The sequence below is a fragment of the Nannospalax galili genome, unplaced genomic scaffold (genome assembly GCF_000622305.1).
Source record: "Nannospalax galili isolate Female #2095 unplaced genomic scaffold, S.galili_v1.0 scaffold514, whole genome shotgun sequence".
Lineage (NCBI taxonomy): Eukaryota > Metazoa > Chordata > Mammalia > Rodentia > Spalacidae > Nannospalax > Nannospalax galili.
The window spans coordinates 1059954-1078042 of NW_008336076.1; the positions used below are offsets into that span (position 1 = coordinate 1059954).

At 38.6% G+C, this 18089-nt stretch overlaps 1 protein-coding gene across 1 annotated transcript in view; it reads right to left on the reverse strand.

The window, feature by feature from the left end:
• Positions 1-18089, reverse strand: part of Csrnp3 (cysteine and serine rich nuclear protein 3) — a 231407-nt gene that overhangs the window by 184174 nt on the left and 29144 nt on the right. The window contains exon 3 of the mRNA XM_008830898.2: positions 170-254. Within this exon, the coding sequence (XP_008829120.1) occupies positions 170-182 (13 nt within the window). The 5' untranslated portion in view covers positions 183-254. The remainder of the gene's footprint in view (positions 1-169; positions 255-18089) is intronic.

The following is an 18089-nucleotide window of genomic DNA, read 5'->3' on the forward strand; positions in this document are numbered from 1 at the left end:
ATTCTGGTATGAAAGAACTTTTAAAGATCTTGATACTTTGTCAAAAATACATATTTTAAGTAAGAATATGTCCCTTTCCTGAATAACACCTTAGCATCACAACTTAGAAGAATTACACAGTTTTATCTCAAATCTACAAAGCATGAAAATTATAGTGGACAAATCTAACCTTGTGATCTCATGAATTCCAATCCTTCTGAAGTCTATGCTTCTGAAAATACGTTTTCAATGTGTTGATATGTCCTTATTTTGTCCTTAAAAAAGAAAAAAAAAAGTTTCAACGTTACAAAAGTTACATAAAACTATATTTTCAAAGCGCAAAACTGAGTACAAGATGCAAATGTATTACACATGCAAGATCAATAGGAATCTTGGAATACATATAAGGCATTGGGCATAGAAATGGACTCGTTGCAGATATTTTAGTGAAGGAAGAATATCTTTCTTGGAAGAACATTGTAAATATCTAATGATAACAGACTTCAGTTCATTTATTCACACATTATTGAGAAGTGGCTGAAGATATATATTTCATTAATCCATATGACACTAGGTTTAACCAATTTCTAGTCTCTAGAAGATTCATAGTCAAGAAAGAAAATTAACCAAAATGTCGTTTTTAGTAGTTGAAAATTAAAGCGATTGCTTGCTATTTTCTTGATTTCCTTAAAACGAACTGTTTAATTCTAAAATTAACTCACGTATATATTCAGGTTTTTATTTATTTATATATGTTGGTTTATACATTCTTACTTTATGTGTATGTGTGTTCTGTCTACATGTATGTAAGTGCACCACATGTATGCAATGCCCACAGAGGCCAGAAGAGGGTATCGGATCCCCTGAAACTGGAATTACAATTGTTAGCCTCAATGTGGGTGCTAGGAACTGACCCCAAGTCCTCTGCAAGAGTAGCCAGTGCTCTTAACCACTGAGTCATCTCTCCAGCCCCTATGTTCATGTTTTAATGTAGCATAGGCTTTCTAAAAAAAGAAAACAACAACAAAGGACTATAGATATAGCTCAGTGGCAGAGTCTGTGTTTATTATGGCAAGGCCTTGGGTTCAATTCTTAGCACCAAATTAAAAAAAAAAGAATTCTTTAAAATAAATTGCTATTAGTTCTATTAACAACATCTTGGTTTTCTTTTAAATTATAATGCTGAACTTCAAAATGATTAGTGGAATAGGTTAAAGAGATGACAAAATACTGGCAGTAATGACAGGATAACTTTTGTACTCTCAAATGTTTAGGTAAATATACTGTCTAGATAAAAGCATAACAATTAGTCAACCCCAATTACTAGGGATGCTGAGATGGGATGATCAGCTGAAGCCAGGGATATGAGACCAGCCTGGGCAACATACTGACTGTCTCAAACAAAGCAAAGTAAAACAACAACAGTAAAATCCATTCCTTAGTAATGAAGTGAAAAAACTTATAAAGTCTGTTTTCCTTTCATTATATTTCAGAAGTAGCCAATAACAACAGCTGGTGAGGAAACACTACAAATACGCTGCTTGAATGAAGGAATACCCTGAAAAAGAAACCTATACTATTTGAACAAACTCAAAAGGTCAAAAATGTTTAAGAAAATAATTGCCTCAGGAAGACTGTGCCTCCAGGGGCTTCTTTCTCTCAGCACTATTACTAAAAGCCAGTATAACAAAGTAAAATATCTGTGATACAGCAGTAGCACAGAGATATCAAGCTGCGCTTAGATTCAGAACCAGCAGATGTTTTTGAGTCCAGTTTGTTTCTGAGGAAACTTGCATTCATCAGAACTTAAAGACTGACTCAAAATTTTTGTATCATTTTAAATATCTTAAATTCCACTGAGAAGCTGGGCATGGTTCTCATGGTTCTCACTTTTAATCCCAGCACTTGGGTAGCAGAGGTAGGCAGATCTCTGTGAGTTCAAGGCCATCCTAGGCTGTATAGAGTTCCAGGCCAGCCTGGGCTATATAATGAGAGCCTATCTCAAGAAAACAAAAACCAGGAACAAAAACCAAACAAACGAACAAAATTTATTGAGAGCATTACAGGTTTAAATGATAGCACGCTGGAGACTATTGAAGAAATAACTTGAATTAGCACTGCATAGTGTGTGTGTGTCACAAGATGCAGGTATCACAGCTTTCTTGTGGAGGTCAGCAGGCAGCCTCAGCAACAATCCTTGCCTTCTACCTTGATTCTTCTACCAACATCCCTTCTAGTTTGCCACTGCATAGACCAGGCTAGCTGGCCTGCAAGCTTTGTGGGGCGATCCTCTTTCCACCTCCTGTATCTGCTTAAGAGCACTGGGGTTGCTCGTCTGTGCTACTGTGTCTGGCTTTATGAAGGTTTTGTGAGGATCAGAATCCAGGTCCTTACACATGACCAGTTGAGCCATCTCCCAGCTCTTGCTTTGCATTCATTTTAAGGAAAATTTCAAAATATAACTTTTTGCATTTCCCTTATTAAAAATAAATATCCTAAAGGCTAAAGAGTTGGTTGAGTGGTTAAGAGTACTGGTTGCTCACATAGAGGACTCAAGTTTGATACCCAGCACCCACATGATGGCTAACAGCCATCTGTAACTCCAGGTCCAGGGGACCTGACACCCTCTTCTGACCTCCTCGGGCATTGCACAACACAAGTGCACCTATGTAATGCAGGCAATACACTCATACACATAAATTAAATTAAAATAAATTAAATTAAATTTAAAAAGTAAATATCCTACAATTACAATCCAAAAAATTAAAAACCAACAGCAAGCAAAGCACACTGTACATGTACATCTGTGCCCACACACATAAGTAAACAAATGTAATAATAAAAAGAAATGATTTGCAACTCAAAAAAAATAGTGAAACAAAATAGATGAATTAAATGTTTATAAATGTCATTTATGCTTTTAATTCAAATTTCTTGTATTGTTTAAATGTAATTTAGTCTATAGAAGTATCATTTAATTTTAATCTGAAAAGTGGAAAGGTCTTATTGCTATAAAATTGGGGAAACGAATGTCTAGTTCAAACTCCCTATTTTACAAATAAGAAAACTGACTATATTCATGACATGCTCCTAAATCTAAATGAAAAGGCTTAAATATTTTTGCCTACCAACCATTAACTAGATAGGTCAAAGACTTTCTTTTGAAATATAAACTACTACATTAACAAAAGCAAAACATTGAAAGGCCTGGTGATACAAACTTACATGCTAGAATTAATAAATATAATTTGGACAGACACAAAAGTGTCCTTGGCTGTGGGGAAAACAAAAGATTTCAATTTTGATCTGCTTGAAGGTCGAATATATAAAAATAAATTTTACAGACAGAATTCATCCTAAAGCTGGTGGATCCACACAGAGAGAGTCCATCACAAAAGACAAGTTTGTAGGAACAAGTCGAATTGAATGCAAAAGTTTCTAGTGCCAGAGACCTGGAGTACTGGCATGTGAGAATGTGCTAGAAGTGTATATGCACACAGCAGGAAAAATTCAAAGCAGTTAGAGCCTTGAAGCCCTCACCATGAAGACCTGGCCGGTGTGGACCTTGCTGTGTAGACCAGGCTGGCTTTGAACTCATGGAGATCCGCTTGCTTCTGCCTCTTGAGTGCTGGTATCAAAGGTGTATGCTACCACTCCTGGCCTATTTTTAGGCTGTTTTACATTTCATCACTGAAATATGTGTCTCAGGAAGCACTGGGGCCTTTTTCTTCCTTTGCAAACTCTCCTAGAGGGCTCACTGGTGATGATCTTCATGAGATCAGTGTGACCTACTACTCTGTTTGAATTTGATGTTTACCGGATGAACAAGACTGCATCCGAGTGTGCCGTGCCACCCATACTACTGCCAGGAGTGGGATTCTTGTCCTGAGGAGGGACTTCATGGTGATAAATGACTTCTGGGATTGATTTGAAGACTAACTATCCTAGATACTGTGAAAAATGTTTGAGAAGGGTGCAACTTGAGGTCTGAGAGCATGTGAACATATATAGTAATCATTTACTTCCACAGGCTTCCTTAGGCTTTCTAAAGAATTCACATCAGTTATTCAATTATGAATCATATGGAAAATAAAATGGATAGAAACTTTTCATCATTATGAAATGTGTGCCTAAGATTTATGGCTCATATCTTGTCTTTTCTAATATTTGGGGTTCCACTGAGAAAGTCTCTAACAATCATGTTTTACTTGTAGAAATTATTCCAGCATTACCTTGCTAGAGTGAAAGATATATGCCACCTCCCCTTGGTTCAGCCTCCTTGATTTCCTGGTTGCATGAACATGACTGCAAATCATCCCTCAAATCTCAGCAGTCATCTTGAGTAGCAAGGGTCAAGACACACTCTTGTGCTTGTCAACATTTGCTCTCAAGGACAACTCTAATAAGTCAGTGAGTCACATAGCTCTTGTTGGCATGTTTCAATCAACAGCCAAGCTGGCCTGAACTGAGGCTACTGAGGGTCACATCCCTGTAACAACCTTGTCATTATGTTGAATTATTTTAACTGATGATTCAGTAAATAATAGTAAGAAAATGTAATTTGCTTGAAACATGCTTATCTTGTTCCTTTCTTGAAAATTCTGGGGTTTTGAGAACATATACAATCCTCCCAGAATCACAGAACTGAAAACTTCTAAGCTCCCAATTCTCCATGACTGTCTCATATCACAGTTTAGATTTGTCAAGAAGGAACAGTTGTGGAAAAACACAACTGCGGAAACTATCTGTTGTTCTCAATGTGATACTAAAACCTGTAAGGTCAGTGTCATCATTTAATTGCATTTACAGTTCCCTCTGAAATACAACATTGCATAATTAATAGCCCTGCTCTAAAGGAAGCATCATCTACTAAGAAGGACAGGCAGCTCCTGACTGAAGCAAAGGGCCCAGGAGAAAGAAATTTAGCAGGTGGGGCCAGTCTGGTATGGAAAGTTTGATGCTATCTTTGTAAGACAAAAAAAAAAAAAAAAAATCTACTGATAATTGTTTCTCTGTCAAGAATGATTTTTAATAAGAATGCCAGTCTAATTTTGTGCCTTTACCCAACACTGACATGCAACTTTAAAAAATACATGTATCCCTTCATTCATGAAGCCACATAACTAAATTTCCAGTTTGTTCATATCTATGTTAAAACACAAAAATCAGTACCGAATGACCAATGAAAGTTTCTAAAATGATAGCTTTTGATTCTGTTTCATTAAAGTAGGTGAGGGCCTGCATGTATTTCCTGCATGTATGTAAGTGTACCTGTGTCGTGGAATGCCCTCAGAGATCAGAAGGTGGCATTGGATACTCTGGAACTAGAGTTAAAGATGGTTGCTAGCCACCATGTGGATGGTGGGAATTGAACCTAGGTCCTCTGCAAGAGCAACCAGTGCTCTTAACTGTGGAGCCATCTCTCCAGTCCCCCAGGTGACTATTTAAAGGCATGGAAAGCTATTACATTTCTTGGGACTATGTAAGAATTATCCAACAATATAGGTGGCCTTTTAGATAAAAATTTACAGACCAAGCTCTACACAGAACATTTTTAAAAAATATTTTATTATTTTTATTTTATGTGTATGAGTGTATTGTCTTCATGTATGTGAGCGCACCCATGTCATGCAATGCCATGGAGGTCAGAAGAGGAATTCGGATTCCCCCGGAACTGGAGTTAAAGGACAGCTCGTAGCCACCATGTGGGTGCCGGGAATCGAACCTGGGTCCTCTGCAAGAGCAGTCAGTGCTCTTAACCACAAATGGGAAAGATTGTTCATAAAAGGCTTACAAACTTGACTAAAGACCACAGAACTGAAAACATGGTTTTAAATGTACCAGTGTAATAGGCAAATAGGATTAGCCGGGTCTAGGAAGGCTGAAAAAAGCTATTCACCCGAAGTCGCCACAGTCTTTAAATCATGGTTTGTCAAAGACTTCTCTTGGCCTATACAAATTTGGCTCATCCTATAGTCTGTTGTTCAGCATGGAAGCATGGACGCCTCACTCTTACACATATACTTACCTTCAAGTATTTTTCTCTGTCCTCTTCAAACCAGTGTGACCAGAAAAACAAAAAGAAAAGAAAAAGAGGAAGAAGGAGGAGGAAGAGGAGGAAGAGGAGGGGAGGAGAAGGAGAAGGGGGAGGGTTATGACACCTGTTCTAGTTTGTTTCTCCATTGCTGTGACAAAACATTCCAACCACTACCAACTTGGGGAGGAAAGGGTTTGTTTTATATCTCCCAGGTCACAGTTCATCAAGGAGCCCAAGGTAGGAACTCAGGGCAGGCACCTGGAGGCAGGAGCTGGAGCACTAGCCATGGAGGAATGCTGATTACTGGCTTGCTCCCCTGGCCCCTGCTCAGCCTGCTTTCTTATACAACACAGGCCTACCTGCCTAGGGGTGAAACCACCCACAGTGGGCTGGGCCCTCCCACATCACTCAACATCAAGAAAATTCCCCCACAGACGTGGTCAAAGTCCAATGGAGGAAATTCCCCAACAAAGGCTCCCTCAACCCAGGTGTATCAAGTTGATACTAAAGCTATCCAGCACAACACCCTAGCTACATTCAGTTTTCCTACCCATAGTAGTCAAAGAGATGAACGAGACTAGAGATAGTGAAGGACACTGCTATTGGCATAACTTTTATTTTAGACCATGACCACTGACTTCAAATGACTCCCTAGAGTACCTGGCAATTTGTACCATTCTTCCTTGCTAATCCATGTTTGAATTCTACACAGACACACACACACACACACACACACACACACACACACACACACAACACACACACACACACACACACACACACATACACACACACACAAAAAGGTGCTCCTTTGTATTTTCAACTTTCCCAAGTTCCTGCCAATCTGTTTTTTTCTGTTTGCCTCTAGAATAATTTAGAGAACTAGAATTCAACTTCCTCCATTTCCTGCCACCATCCCTCTGCACTCCGTGGGTGTGTCTGCAGCGTCTGTCTTCAGTGCTCTCATAACACAGACACTCCTCCCTCCTACCTAGAATCAATTGCATCCTGAGGTCTCACATCCTGTTTCCCTTCACTGTCAGGATTTTACTGCTTCAGATACACCCTTTCTCTCCCATATCATCTTTTCTCCCTTTGTTCTCACTCATTCCCATTTACATACAAATGTGGTCTAAGAACTCCCATCTTGAAAACATATTTCCTCTTACATAAGTTCCCCATATCATAATCATCTTATTTCTGCATGCCATTTTATAAGAAAACTTCTGATAGGAAGACATTCTTCATTTCTTATCTACAATTCTACACTGAACTCTTCCAAATTAGGCTTAATGTCCACCATCCACTGAAATAACACATATCAGGGTCAGCAGTAAACTTGAGTATCGCCAAACCAATGGAAAATTCTCAGTTCCTTTCACTCTCAACTTCACAGGCTTTGACTAACTTTCTGTTTCTTGAAGTATTTCATCACTAGGCTTCAAAGTGAGACCACATTCCCCTGGCATCTCTCCTACCTCAGTTGCTGCCTTTCTTACCCTCTTTGCCCAATTTTTCTCTTCTTCATAAATTCTCTAGTGGATTCAGTTCTGAGTCTTTGCTGACTCTCTCATAAGAATCAGACCAAGCACCATTCCTCTAAACATTTCCATTCATTGATAAATCCAAATTTCACATTTCTGGACTGAAACTCTACTTTACGTTTAGACTAACAGATACTGAACACTCTGTTCCATAGCTCTGCTTGCTCCTCACACTCAATATGTCCAGAAACTTCACAAAAGGGAAGGAAGAAGGGAAGAAAGGAAGGAGGGAGGGAGGGAGGGAAGGAAAGAGAGAGGCTTCTCTCTTCTCTCCTCCAGCTTTCCCATTTAAGGAAATGGCATCACTATATGGAAGTGTATCCATGTCATGAAATGCCTGTGGAAGTCAGAAGAAGGTATCAGATTCCCTGGAACTAGAGTTACAAGCAGTTGTGAGCTGCCTCATGTGAGAGATAGGAACCAAACTCAAGTCATCTGCAAGTACTCAAAAAATTTTTTTCATTATTTTTAATAATGTGTGTATGTATGCCTATGTGTAAGTATGTGCACATGAGTGCAGGTGTATGTGAAGATCAGAAGTGTCAGATACCCCTGGAGCTGGAGTTACAGGTGGTTGTGAGCCACCCAATATGGCTGCTTGGAACTGAACTAGGGCCTCAGGAGGAACAATATATACTCTTAACTGCTGAGTCATCTCTCAAACCCTAGGATCACCATTTAATATAACAAGTGGTCATATTAAAAACTTAATTTCTTAGAGACATGACTAATTCTACGTCTAGGACAGCAGAAATACAAGATGAGCTTAAAAGATCCTATAGTGCAAAAGAAAGTAATAGCAACAACAACAAAAAAATCATATAAATGTCAGAAGGACTTGAGAAAGCAAGGCTGGGGTTTAGTGGTATATCACTTGCCCATCATGCTTGAGATCCAGAGTTCAATCTCCAGTATCATGGAAAACAAACACACAAACAAACAACAAAAACAAAACAGCTGACCTGAAAGATCTGTCAGTGGTCAACGTAAGAACAATGTAGGCAATGAAAATTAAGCAAAGAGACTCAACACTATAGTCCAAAGAATAAAAGTAATATAGATGCATCTACATGGAAATAAATGGCTGAAAATGATGGAAAAAGAAAGCTTCCTTACAAACGATTTCCAAATAACTGTATAGTTCCTTTTCAAGAATTACAGCCTGATTTCCACTTCTGACGTGAATGTGAACTTGATTTAACATTTTCCAGAAAATTAGAGGGTAGCAAAAGAGAAACAATGAGGATACATGGAGAACTCTGGGAGGTATATCATAGTCAACCTGTTAACAGTAACATCACTAGCAATGGCATCGTGCTGATGTCTCCTACTCACTGATACGCTTTAATAAGAAAATCACCTCATTTCTATGGTATTCTTTTCCACAAATCCATACTTCCCATCTAATCACAAAACATCAAAAGAAGCTAAAACTGAGAGGCATTCTACAAGAGACTGATTAATATTCTTCCCAGAAGTCATGATCATAAAAAACAAAACAAAACAAGACAGTGCAATTGTCAGAGATGGAGACTAACAGGACAGGGCACCTAACTCATTGCAGTATTTTGATGGCTCCTTGATCAGAGAAATAACTGTCATGAAGAAACTATAAACCCTAATGAGACTGATTTGATGTTATTTTCCCAGCAAAAATTTCTTGGTTTTGAAAAGTATGTCATAGTTATATAAGAAGTTAACACTGGGGGCTGGAGAGATGGCTCAGTGGTTAAGAGGACTGGTTGCTCTTATAGAGGACCTGGGTTCAGTTCCCAGCACCCATATGACAGCTAACAACCATCTGTAACTCCACTTCCAGGGGATCTGACATTCCCTTCTGACCTCTGCAGGCACTGCACACCACAGGTGCACCTACACACATGCAGGCAATACACTCATACACATAAAATAAAAATACTAAACTTTTTTTTTTAAGTTAATATGGAGAAAGCTGGGCCAGGCTTTCAAGAGAATTCTCACTGCTATATTTGCAGCTTTCCCATAAATCTAAGTTTATTCTAAAAGACAGTGTATTTCAGGGCTGAGGATACAGGTCAGTGGTAGAGTGCTTGCCTAGCATGTGTGAGGCACTGGATCAGTTCTTAAAAAGAAGAAAGAAATACCAGCTTTATTACTACTGATACATACCCAAAGGTCTCTGTCAATATCCCACACAGAGATACCTGCCTCCAAGTTTATTGCAGCAGTGTTCACAGGAGCCAAGTTTTGCAATCAACCCAGATACCTGTTACCTATGAAAAAATAAGGACTGGAGAAATGCTGTAAATTTAAGCACACTTGCTGCTTCTGCAGGAGACCCAAGCTCAGTTCCCAGCACCCACATGGCCGCTCACCATCATCTGTAGCTCCAGTTCCAGGGGATCCAATGCCATTTTCTGGCCTCTATTGGCACAGGCTATGCATGTGCTACACTTATATGCATCCAGGGAAAACAGAAAATGTGCTACCTATATACAATTGAGTTTTGTTTATATAAATGCATAAAATCATAGATTATAGACTATAGATAGATGATAGATGATAAATGATAGATTGATCGATAGAAGGATAGATAGATAGATAGATAGATAGATAGATAGATGGTAGAGAGATGGTAGATAGATGAATGATACAAAAGCAAAAGTGAGACTGGGGGACGGAGGGGACTAGAAGGGGAGAAAGAGGGTACGGGTGTGAAGATGGTAAAAATACATGACCTACTTGAATGAAAATGCCTTTATGAAAACCATCATTGTGTACAATAAAAGCCAATTTAAAATGTGAAAAGGAAAAACATTACTTAATTTTTGTTGTCTTAAACAGTTCAACTTTAACCATCAAGCCCTGTCAAGTTGACTCTTCTATCCTTTTTATATACCTAAACATACACAAAAAAATTGCAAAAACAGGTGGAACCCAAACTAAAATAAAGCCCTTTGCTTTCAAATCCTAGGAATTAGGGCTGGAGAGATAACTCAGCAGTTAGGAGCAATGGCTGCTCTTGCAGAGGACCCGGGTTCGAATCCCAGCACCAACATGGCAGTTAGCAACCATCTGTAGCTCCAGTTCCAGGGTATCTGACACCCTCTTCTGTCCTCCATGGGCACTGCATGACACAGGTGCACTTAACATGCAGAAAATATACTCATACATACAAAATATAAAATAAAAATAAATTTAAAGAATTTAAATCCTATGAATCATTAACCTTCATCTCCTTGTCTCACACCCCACAACCAATCATCCTTTCCTGTCAGCTCTGCCTTTGAAGATGTGTCTCAAATCTGACCACTTCTCGCCGTGTCCCCTTTCCTACACTGGCCCACGTCCCCACATCTCTCACATCTACTACTTGACAGTCATCTCCCAGCTGGACTCCTTGCTTCCAATATTGCCTGTTCACACAAGTGCCAGTCTCTCTCCTGACAGCTTATGTTTTCTTTTCCTCCTCTTGAAGTAGTCTCCCACCGAAACTATTGATGGCTCGTCCCTGACTTTGTCAAGCCTTTACCAAAATACTTCTTAGATAGGACTTGTATGACTGACTATATTATTTCAAACAGTCCTCTTCATATTTTCTAACTCCACACTGTTTTCCTTTGTAGCAAGCTTCTGACATTATTTGTTTATTTTCTATCTTGACTACTAATATAAATGAGTACAGAGACATTATCTTACTGAATAAATAAGTATTGCCAGGGATCATGGGAAACAGCATGAATGTACTCTAATGTGTTACGGTATGCCTTCTGCCTCTTTTTTGAAAGCAGTATGTCGCCATCTTTATGCCAGTGCTTCCATTCTAGACACCTGGCCTATAAAAAGTACAGCAGTAATATATGAAGGCTCATTTAAAAGAACACACAGTGTAGTCTGTTCACAGTAGCAGAAACTTTGCCCTGAAAAGAAAATCTATGGGGGAATGGTTGGCTAAACTTTTACATGTCTACATACTGGAGTACTATGCAGTCATTAAAAAATAATGAAATAAAACTATGACAAATAACATTGTGAATTTTCACAGAGTACTATCCAATGAGAAAACCACTTTATAGACTAATAATGTATATGATTCATTTTATCACAAAATACTTTCATTAGAATATGTACAGATTTATAATGAAATATGGGAGGACAGAAACCAGTCTGTCTAAGAGAGTTAACTACAGAAGAGAAAATTAAACTAGAAAAGAAGAGACATTAAACAAATTCTGTGATTAGGAGATAAGTAAAAACTCACGTGTCTGCATGGAAGAGAATTATTCAAACTAATTGATTTTAAGATACAAACTTCTGCCAAAGTAGACTTGTAGATTTGGAAATGGACTGACCCCAAAATTTGAAAGATTCTAGGGCTTTAAAAAATTTATTATTTTTATTTTATGTATATGAGTGTATTGCTTAAATGTGTGTAAGCGCACCTATGTCATGCAATGCCCATGGAAGTCAGAAGAGGGGGTTGGATTTCCCTGGAAATGAAGTTACAGATGGTTGTCAGCCACCATGTAGGTGCTGGGACTCGAACCTAGGTCCACTGCAAGAGCACCAAGTGCTCTTAACTGTTGAGCCATCTCTCCAGCCCCCAAGATTCTAGATTTTCTTAAAACTGGTATTAGGATTCCTTAAGCTCACAAAGAAAATGCAGAATTGCTTTTAAAATTGCTCAGATTCCCAGAAAATGCCCAAATTCTTACAGAGAGTCCTGAGAGCATGTCTAAATTGAACACTGTTAGTCAGTGTACTGTCATGCTCAGCTGCAGAAAATAGAAACAAGCCTTTAAAAAGAAAAGGCACTATCCACTCGTAGGAATGAAAAATAGAAATCTTCACAGTGTTTGTTATTTGCTAGCTCAGCTTTTAATTAAATCAGCAATATACAGTGCCTGACTTAATTGTTACAATGAATACTTTGTCCTACGCAAACTTCACAGTTATTAGTCTACTGGGTATGAAAGCCCAAAATAAGGTCTTAACTGGTGGCTAGGAATTCTTTGACAACAATTACTCTCTTTAAACTGAAGTCAGGCTGGAGAGATGGCTTAGAGTTTAAGAGTACACACTGCTATTGTAAAGGACCTGAGATTGGTTCCCAACATCCATACTGGGTGGCTCACAACTACCTGTAACTCTAGCTCCAGAGGATACAATGCCTTCTCCTGGCCTCCACAGGCAGGTGAACATTCATGTTCACTTAAACACGTAATTAAAAATAAAAAATCTTTTTTTAAAAAATGAGGACTAAATGACAGACTTTCTAATGAGAATATGTCCTCATCTTTCTGTCACATAAGATGTAAGAATTCTGTCAAATATTTCCAAGTAGAAAATGCTCAGGACATAATAAATGTTTACATACCAAATGTTTCCCTGTTTTCTTCTCACAGTAGGAATATTGCATGTAGTGGCAGACAGAAGCAGTATATGTAATCATTTAGTTAGTCTGGCCTAAGACTGTTATGTTTGTGATGCCATAGATCACATTTTTCCAATGTCAAGTATAAACTGTAAAGAGGAATTCATTCTGGATGCCACACATGGAATTTCATTATGGAACTCTGTTTATAAGTAGACTCCATAATAAAATGATTTTTGACATAAGGTAATACTGAATGAACCTTAAATGAAGGTTTGTTTAAAAATGGGATTATAGAAATGCAGATTCAACGCAATTCAAGAAACAAATATTAATGTCATGACAATGTTACAGAAAGTCCTTAGCTTCAGAGTGACAAAAAATAAAAAACAGAGATTGATATGTTTGTTATTTCTAACCTCTGTGATTTAGACAAATTACTTAACATTAGTTTCTTCATCTGTTAAATGAATATATGAACTCCTTTTTATACTTTGTAATAAAGCTAAGTAAGACACCTAAAACAGATGCCTCATAACAAACTCTTCATATATCAGACTCCTTATTAAGAAAAAAAGATAAAATATGACATACTTCATCAATGTTTAGATCATCATGATTACTTACTCTGAAATCCAAATGAATTGCTATTACATTAGCCACTGTTTTCTTCTTCACATTTGTTTTTTGTCACATAATCCATGCCTCTTTGCAACCACAGGAATAGGGACCCTTATAGCAACCACTAAAAGACTTCATCTTTAGTGGTCACAATGAAAGGACATATAGCCTACACTGAGTAGTCTATCAGAGTTCATTTCAGAAAACAGAGTCCAGGAAGTGAACTAATAGAAAGGATTTCATACCAAGGACTAGGGACAAAGGTTTGAATATAGCTGAGATGTCAAGTAAATAATAAACACTAAGAATTTCACAGGTTTGCAACAGCTGGAGGATACTATCACGCTCAGCTGGGGACTCACTGAAGGAGACCATGTATGTTACCTGGTGCTGAAGGGGTAGGAGCCAGACCTGTAGGGAAGTTGCTCTATGGAGAGCTGTGACCACAAATACAGGATCAATAGAGCAAGGACTAGACCATGAAGGAGAAGCAGCAGCATCTGGAAATGCTACCTAAACCACGGACAATGGGTAGAGATTCTGGCACATCCTTTCCTCCATCCTATCATTGTCCCACCAGTGTCTATTGGCTGAACCCAGTAGGCATGGTTAACCAGTAAGCTGGTTGGCACAAAGGTAAGAAAGTGTAATTTGCAGGGAAAAATGCAAAGTTCAGGTATGAATACAGATGAGCACATTGTTGACACACTACCATAATCCTCAAGATCTAAACTATGGGAACCAAGGTGGAAGAGAAATGCCTCCCCTTTAAGAGTTGAGTGCTATAGGAAAAAGTGTGGTCATGCACATCTTTAATCCCATCACTCTGGAGGCAGAGACAGGATCTGTGTGAGTTTGAGGTCAGTCTGGTCTACATAGTGAGTTCCAGGCCTGTCATGGCTGAATAGTGAATCCCTGTCTCAAAAACAACTTAGGTAGCTGGAGAGATGGCTCAGCGGTCAAGAGCACTGTCTGTTCTTACAGAGGACATGGGTTCAATTCCCAGCACCCACATAACAGCTAACAACCATCTGTAACTCCAGCTCCAGGGGAATTTGGCACCTACATACACAGAGGCAATATGCTCATACACATAAAATAAAAATAATAATAAATAAAATTTTTTTTTAAAAAGAACTTAGTACTATACCTAAACTTACAGTACCTATGGCTTCAAGCACAAGATCTGCAGATCAAGCCAGTCAAAATAATGGTATGGATGAAGGAGGAGCTCAGGAAGTACCACCCATAGCTGAGGAACCGTTGGCAATTGATAACTGCTGGGGGAAGGAGAGTCAGTTTTCTTCATAGATGTGGACCCCGAGAGGCTACCCATGCTCCACTAAATGGTCCTATACCCATATATATATATATACACACAGGCAGCACTAAGTGGACTCAGTGGTTTTTTTTTTTTTTTAAGTAGATGAAGTTGGGAGCAAAAAGCAGTGTGTGTGTAAGGATAGGGGAGAAATTTGAGGGCAGAAAAATTAGGTGTTATTTTACCAACATACATTGTATGTGTGTAGGAAATTATCAAACAATTAAAAGAACTTAGTGCTAGGTTACTGTAGATGTGTACGTGCAGGCAGACATCTTCCACAGGTCATCTGGGAAACCAACGATCCCACATGTCATTAGAGAAAACAAGTCCTCTCCTAGCGAAGACAGTCAAGATACAGTGGAGAGGGAACATGCCAACCTCAAATTGATTTTTGCCTGATAGGACCCTATCTCTATCATACTCCATTATATGTGCTAAGATATCTCCTTTTTAAGTTAGATTGCATAAGGTTTTTGTCACTCTCAATAAAAAAAAACTTATATACCCATGATGATTAACTGAATTTTTAAAGAGGCTCCTGGATAAATAACAAGCATTATCAGCAAAAGAAAATAAAATGGTTATGTTGGCAGGTGTCCTAGCTTGTCTCTCCATTGCAGTGACAAAACATTCTGACCACTACCAACTTGGGGATGAAAGGGTTTATTTGTCTTACATCTCCCAAGTCACAGTTCATCCAGGAGCCAAAGGTAGGAACTCAGGACAGGAACCTGGAGGCCTGAGCTGAAGCACAGGCCTTCAAGGAATGCTGTTTACTGGCTTGCTCCCTGGCCCCTGCTCAGCCTGCTTTCTTATGCAGTGCAGGCTCACCTGCCCAGGGGTGGCACCACCCACAGTGGGCTGGGCCCTCCTACATCACTCATCAAGAAGATTCCCCACAGACATGGCCACAGGCCAGTTCAATGGAGGCAGTTCCCCAATTGAGGCTCCCTAAACCCAGGTATGTCAAGTTGCACTAAAGCTATCCAGCACAGCAGGTTTTGACTGACCATAATACTCCCTCTTTCTCTTTTATCTTAGATAGGTAATTTAAATTTAAAAAGAACCAGAATCTAGAATGGTAATTTCTCCCTATCTTTTAAGACAGGAGGGCCATTTGTATTCTCTGACTCATGTCTGGTAATCAGACTACAAAAAGAATACAGATCGATGCCAGATGGAGCCTATGAAAACAAAAATTCACCACAAAGACAGGAGAGTACATCTAAAGTTGATCTGCAGTGAGAGAGTATGCAATGCTCAAAAGAGGGCAATGTTATACTGCCCTTTTTTACCCTGTATCCAGGACAAATGAAGAGAGATGATAATAAATACACAGAACAGATAGATGATTTGTCATTTAACCCATCTGCAAAAGAGGTATGGAGGTCCAATCAACACTACACCTCCCTGTGCTTCTGAACACTGGTGTTTCTGTCTTTTCCTTCCACCGCATTAAGCCAAGCCAAGCCTGCACTTTGTTTTGTCTCCTGCTCAGTTAAGTAAACAGAAAGAAAACTGTGAATGAATTTTGCTTCATAGCTTAGAAATTCTTGGAAACTGATGCTGGGTAGTAGCTTTTGTTTAATTTGACTGACAGATCTTACTTGTTTTGTTTGAAGAAGGAAATTACAGTCTCCAGATCGCCCAAAACTTATTTCTATTTGTGACAGGGCTCTCTCCATGCTCTAGTTCACTGGATATGGGAACTAATTTTTTTTTTCTAGCAAACGCAATGGCTCAGACAAAGTCTGTACTTTCCAGCATGATTTCATGTCTGTGGTCTGAAGGTATCAATTAGTATACAAGCTCCTTAAGACTTCCCAAGTTCATACTGTACCAAGTACTGTTGGCTTCTAGTAGCTGTTAACAGTGCCAGCAACTCTTACAAACAGCACTCAAACAGACTTAATATACTTAGAGAATTTATATTTCTTTGGTTATAGGAGGTACCACAGGCAGAAACTTAAGAGTTTAATAAGTTTCATTTCAATGACAATCAGCAGAGACGGATGAAACGATGAAGATCTTGATATCTATCATTTTCTGGGGTATTTTCATTTTTTCTAATTGAGACTAATGTGAATAAGGAAAGGAAAAGAAGCACATGTATTTAAGCTAGAAGTTTCATTTATTTATTTATTTACTATTTATTTATTTACTTATTTATTTATTTATTTATTTATTTATTTATTATTTGTGTGTTGTGAGTACACACAGTTGCCTTTATTTTCTGAGACTTCTTCCCATCCACCCTCTTTTTCTTCTTCCAGTAAAGAAAAATTATCACATGGCATGGAAACAGGGTGGTTATTTTCATCTTTCTGTGTACTAGTGGTCTTAAACTCCAGCTTCCATGCACCTAAAGATGTGAATTTAGGCAGGTTGCTGTTCCTCTTTGCTTCTGTTTCCTCTTCTGTTAAATTCAGAATCATCTTACCATAACCAGCACCTCCACTCTGAAGGTTGTAGTTTTTTTTCAAGAAATAATTATGATGTTTCAAAAGCATCAACAACCGAAATGAAAAAATTAAACCCATGGCATTGTAGGTTTTTGTATCATTTTCATCTTATAATTTATATGTGTGTAAATTTAAAATATATTTTTAATGGATTTTAAAATAAGATTGAACAGGACTAGTGAGCTACCTTATTGGGCACAGGTGCTTGCTGCCAAGCCTGATAATCTAAGTTGTCCACACAGGCCATGGCACCGATGTACCCCCCCCCTCAACACACACAGTGATGGCAGAGAGATGCCACATTTTGGTAGTGCTTTAACAAGGATAGCCTGACCCTTTGGCATCAGTTGGAACAAAGAGAAAGCCCAATCTGTTCCTTCTGATTTCTCTTGGAACTGTCCTCTCAAACAAAAAAACTGGCTCTCTTTATTGAAACAGTGCATTCAGTCTCAGAGAAGAAAAAAGAAATACTTGTCTTATGAGAGGATTTTGCTCCTCTGAGCCCTACTAACTCAGAAAGCACACAACCACAAACAGATGCTATCAATCAAATCGCTTGTTGTTTGCAACACAAACAGGATAATTCTTTGCTTTCTACAATGTTAAGTGCTTTGAGTCTTTGATATTTCCAACGCACGTACACACACACACACACACACACACACACACACACACATGCATACACATTATTTTGGATCAAGGTAAGGAAGGATTATGAGAGATCAAAGCTATATCTTTAGCCTAAAAAAAGGGCCCAAGGCCTAGTAAG